At 35.5% G+C, this 5545-nt stretch overlaps 1 protein-coding gene across 1 annotated transcript; it reads right to left on the bottom strand.

The window, feature by feature from the left end:
- Nucleotides 1-3383: 3383 nt before the first annotated feature.
- Nucleotides 3384-5291, bottom strand: LOC131182884 (vegetative cell wall protein gp1-like). Its single transcript, XM_058152240.1, has 4 exons — nt 4797-5291; nt 4303-4451; nt 3959-4095; nt 3384-3490 (listed from the first exon to the last, which is right to left on the bottom strand). Exons 1-4 carry the CDS (start codon nt 5289-5291, stop codon nt 3384-3386), a joined length of 888 nt encoding a protein of 295 aa, XP_058008223.1.
- Nucleotides 5292-5545: the final 254 nt, after the last annotated feature.

The raw sequence follows: 5545 nt of genomic DNA, 5'->3' as shown, positions 1-5545 counted from the left end.
CATTAAGTTTTGTAACCAATAATTAATTCCTCTTAAAATCCTAGTTTATTTCTAAATCTAGGTGATTTTAAGTTCCAATCCTCGATTATCTATCAATGACTTTCACCTTTCGGTCCTTCAATCAACGATTAACACAATACCCAATGGGTACCAACATTAGGCAAGTAAATCAAGCACACAAGGAAAGAATCAAAACCCATATTTATGTAAAATAAGGAAATACCCAGTCCAAATCCACAAATTAATCTAAAACATATTTCCCAACTCTGAAATTTAAAGAGTTTACTCACTAATAATGGTATATATAAGAACGATTGATGGAAAAGTAAAGAAAAACATGATAAGAGGACTAAAATAGAAAAAACCCAGGTAGAAGAACCAAAATCTCTGGTTTTTGGAGACTCCAGAACTGGTGCAACAGCTCCTCCCCAAAAGAAAATGGCGTCTCCTCCTCTTCCTCTATTAAATTTTCTTTCTTTTTTGTTTTTCCTTCCTTTCATCTTGTGGCAAAAACTAGAAAATGATGAATTTATATCGTCCCAAAAAGTTGCCCTAAAAGTAAATAAGAGTCAAGGAGTGGTTAGGAAATGAGGTGTAAAATTGTCCAAGTCAGCAGCACTATTCACGTTGTGGGCAGTCTGCTTAGGGTTTGGCTTAACCCTAAGCAGCTTCTTAGAAAAATTCAGCCTCTGGTCGCACTGTCTGCTTAAGGTTAAGCATACCCTCAACAAATCTCAGTAGACTTAGAGTAAAATAGACTTTTCTGCTCATGCTTGACTTGTGCTGCACCTTAAGCACTGCTACTTTACCCTAAGCAGGATCTTAAGTAAAGTCTCAAGCAAATTTCGGCTAACTTGCTCTTTCAAGACTTGATTTCTTCAACTTTCCTCTATGCTTAAAGAGCTCCAAATTTCTTCAAATCACTTCCTAATGCACTCATTAATCCTCGATTTGCCACAAAATCCTATCAAAAACAACAAAATTATAAAACTCAAATATAAAGTATCTAAAATTAACAAATAAGCTAAAATAGAGCTAAAAACATGAAATATACTAAAATATAAGGGCAAAATGGATGCAAAACTACCCTAAAATGCCTATATGAAGTGAGTGTAACAAATTCCCCCAAACTCAAACCTTTGCTTGTCCTCAAGCAAATATTAAAAACAATTAATGCAATTTGGGGTACCTTACCTTAAATTTATGAAAATTACTTATCCAAACTCTCAAGCTTACCTTTAGCCACCAACAAACCATATACCCACTTTCAAGGTATAAAGAATTCAATCCTTACCAAAGTTATCACCGCTTAGCCTTGGGTCAATTATCCATATCATCAAGCCCAAACCAATCAATCACAAGGAATAATCGTGCCTAAATAGACTATAGGGTAATCCATAAACTAAAGTGTCTCAAATAATGATGGAACTAAATGAATGGATTAATGATATCACAATCCCATAGGCAATTCTCCTATTCCAATCTCCACTAATGTAGTAAAACACCATCAAAAGATCAAAAGGACTTTCAAGGGTTGTAATGGGGCTAAGGGGGTGATAATGTGGCTAACAAGAAAAGGATAGAGGTAACAAAATATGAGAATAATCAAATTATTAAAAGATCAAGACACACAAAATTTTTTTTTTTTTTAATCAATTGGGGGAAGGAACTTTACAACTTTTTACCAATACTAGCTTATAATTTTGAAGCTTTTAGAGGGACTACATAAATAACATTGACTTTGAATTATAATTGTCCCTTTCAATTCACCCCCAAACTCATTTCTTTGTGTACTTGGGTGGTGAATTACTTTACATACCATAATTGAATTTGCTAGCTTTTTTTTTTCTTTTTTTTTTTTTTTTTTTACTTTAGTCACTTCTCCCAACTAATTGTTATATATATATATATATATATATATATATATATATATATATATATATATATATATATATATATATATATATATATCTATCACTCAAAGAATTATTCTCATAAAGGGTAGGTAAGTGTTTGGGTTTATGGCTAGGCATTGATGTGGGTTCCAAAGGAGTAAGAGAGATAAATGTATGCTCAAATTGGTTCTAAAGGGAAACTTTAAAGTGAGGTTGGCTAAGGCTAAAATATGGGTTTAAAATTCAAAGAATGCCTAGATTATTTCTTTTTCAAGTGTATGCTATGATTTCGCCTTGAAAGGATTAGAAAGATTGTTCTAGGATTGGTGAGACATCAATTAGCTACTTCTCATCCTAGAGTTTTCTCTAGGCACTCAAAGTCAATGCAATTGATTGGGTGGCCCTTGGCTAAGAAGATACAAACTAAAGCAAGAATCTAATAACTTTGCACCTATCTAGAACTTTCAATCCATCAAACCCTTTTAAAAGTAAGCTTAATTGCTCTTCAAAGCAATTCTCAATCCTCTAAGGACAAGGTAAAAATTATTTTTATGATATGCATGATCCTAAAATGAATGCATAAATCAAATTAAAACTAAGTGTAATCTATATGAAAACTATATGCAAATGTATGAATATAAGTATAGACATGTGTTTGGTATATGTATAAGTGTATGGATTATCTATATATGGATGAATGAAATGCAATAAATGAATGAAAGAAATTTTTTTAAAAAAAATTTTTCAAAAATTTTTCCCTCAACCCCAAACTCAAATGAAACATTGTCCTCAATGTTTAAAATGAATGCAAAGATGGGCAAATTTGTGCGAACTAATCAACTAATGAAATATATACAATTGGGGATTAAATCAATGTAAGCTCAAGTATTTCAAAATTAGCTCAAAATGATATTAACAATGAAACTTTAGAGAGAAAAATATGAAAAAGTATCCCAAATGTATGAATTTACACTGCGTAAGATGTTGCTCAACCTATTGCGTAGGGTAAAGCGAAAGCATAAGCATTGGCAACATACCATAAGCATAAATAGTAAAAGGGTAAGCTGTTACCTCCAAATGATGTGAAACATATGCGGCTCAAAGAAAATTGTGCAACTCATCAATGTCAGCAAAATTAGGATTGAAGAAAAGATAAAGTGCAAAAATAATGTGCAAGAAGATGAAAAAGTGTAAAGAAATAAAATCTAACAGTTAAATCAAGAATTAAATCAAAAAGCATTCACAAAATAACTATGTCCATAGCAGAAGATAAAATAAAATAAAGTAAACTAAAGGAAAGAAGTGCAAGTAAAATCATAAAAACTAATTATCAAAGTATTACAACTATTACTAAAGTTTGAAGATTAAAATAAACAGATTACAAAATAAACCTAAAACAGAAACTGAATTGAAAAACTAGTAGTGTTACTGCTACTACTACTGTACCAAAACTAATACTAAATTGCTGCTACTGTTCAAGCTCTGCTGTCAAGGCTTTGCTGCTGCATCAGGGTCTGCTTCAGGTTCATTGTGATCTGAAGCTTTAGAAGCAGTTTCCAAATTTTTTGTGAGGTCTTTCATTTCTTGAAGCATATCTTAGCCCCAATGATATAAATTGTTGTAAGATTGGGCCAATTTGTTGTAGAGCTCCAGCATTTGAATTTGTTGCTGCTTCTGTTTCTTTTTGAGAGATGTTGAAGCATATCTTCGCCCCAATGATATAAATTATTGTAAGATTGGGCCAATTTGTTGTAGAGCTCCAACATTTGAATTTGTTGCTGCTTCTGTTTCTTTTTGAGAGATGAAAATCTATTTTTAAGTTTCTTTTCTAGCTTCTTCTTTTGGTTGACCTGCTGCTGACCCATGGTATCAATTTTGACTTCTAAGTTCTTCAAGGTAGTAAGGATATCTGTGGTGTCAGGTGAGGGAACAGATGGTTGGACAGTGAAACTTACTATTTTGGATTCCAAGGATCTTAAGAGGGATAAAATGTCTGCTGAAAACTGCGGGGGCAGTGGTTGGTTAGGGTTCTGCTGGTGCAAAGGTAGTGGGGTCTGTAGTACCACTGGCTTTGGGATGCTGCTGCAACAAAGCATAGGTATGTCCTACTTTCTCATAAACATCCATGTGTAGCAATATTGTGCTGTCTATATATGATTCACCAGAAACTGGCAGCAGCTTATATAGATGAGCATCAAAGCTAAAGGAGTTTGCTATAGCAGTTATATATCCTCCAAAAACTATACTACCTTTGGTATGCTTTGTGACAATTTGGTGCCAATGAGTAGCTAGGAAATGGGTTGTGCTTACTTGTTTTCTCTCCTTCATGCACCATAGGAAAAATAAATCTCCAGCACCCACAATGCTGTTACTGTGTCCCCTTCCTAAAACAGTGTAAGAAATGAACCTATGGAGGTATTTTAACACATGATCAACTATCCTAGAGGCTTTTGCAGTCCTCTGTCTATAATAACCCCCAAAAGGTGCAATGTCTTTCCAGAATTGAATAGGGTCATAAATAGTTTGTTGCCACTCAATATTTTTATAGCCCGAACCCTGAAAACCAAAAATTGCAATCATAGCATCCATGTCTAACTCCCTATCAATTCCAGCACATCGAAAATATATCACATCCTTATGCTCAGGTACTGCTGGTTTGAAATTCAGCCTTAAGGAACTCAAATATTCCAAGGTCAAATCCTTATACACTGGTTCCCTAATCCTAGCAAATTTAGTCCAGTTGACAGCATCTAAGTAGGCAAATACAGAGTCATAAATGCCTAATTCTTTTAAAATTTGCTCATCCATATATTTGTTTGCCAAAATAGGTTTAGAAACTAAATTGTCATAAGCATTTTTCATATCCATGTCTCTAAAAGCCCAGGGTAAAGGAGAATGTACCTCCTCTATATCATTGGCAGATGACGCAGGTGCTGCTGGAGAGTTTAAGGGTGACTGAGATACAGGGGTTTGGACTGCTGGTGGTGGAATTTGCGAGGAGGACCTAGTCCTTTTGTTGACTGGTTCAGAGGAAGGTTGAGGTGGAGAGTTTAGGTCAAAAGGAACAGAGGGCGCTCTTTTTCGTTTTTCGACAGGAGCTTTCTTGGGTCTACCTGCAGCCTTTTTAGTTTTACCTTTGGTTTTCGTTTGAGTAGGCGCAGGTTTAGGCATTGGTTCTGGGAACTGAGTTTCAAAAGCGGGTGTCTCATTGTGCAGCACAGTTTGGGGCGAGAGGGGAGTCAGCGGAATGAGAGTTGGTGTTTGTCCTGGGGGTAGTGGTGGTGATTGAGGTGGTGGCGATTGAGGTAGCGGCGGCGTTTGCGGTGGTGGTGATTGAGGGAGCGGTGGACTGGGGTTGGGGTTAGGGTTTGTGGGTAGAGATGATGGAATACCCATTTTCGATTTGACAGAGTGTCAAAATCTTCTGGGTTTGGGTTTGTGGGTGGACCACATTTTGGTTCTTACCATTTAATGAAGAGAAAGAGACTTTTCAGCTTCCCTTAAAAATTTGCCGGAAAAAATGGTGTGGGAAGGGAGTCGGCAGAATGAAAGTTGTAGTTTATCGGGAGGGCTTCATAAAAGTGGCGGAAGTTTTGGACTTTTTAAAATGTGGGGCAGATATCTGGTAATTTGGGCCATGCTTGGGGTTA

This window comes from Hevea brasiliensis, chromosome 9, assembly GCF_030052815.1.
Source record: "Hevea brasiliensis isolate MT/VB/25A 57/8 chromosome 9, ASM3005281v1, whole genome shotgun sequence".
NCBI classification, from domain to species: Eukaryota; Viridiplantae; Streptophyta; class Magnoliopsida; order Malpighiales; family Euphorbiaceae; genus Hevea; species Hevea brasiliensis.
This window is presented reverse-complemented; position numbering and strand designations above follow the sequence as displayed.

What these genes read in the sequence shown, in the direction of transcription:
- LOC131182884 (XM_058152240.1), bottom strand. Translation starts at nt 5,291, where the DNA reads ATGGGTATTCCATCATCTCTACCCACAAACCCTAACCCCAACCCCAGT. An exon ending in GTGTTAAAATACCTCCATAG is followed by an intron (nt 4,096 to 4,302) that starts GTTCATTTCTTA and finishes AAACTCCTTTAG; the next exon opens with CTTTGATGCTCATCTATATA. An exon ending in GCAGCATCCCAAAGCCAGTG is followed by an intron (nt 3,491 to 3,958) that starts GTACTACAGACC and finishes ATTGGGGCTAAG; the next exon opens with ATATGCTTCAAGAAATGAAA.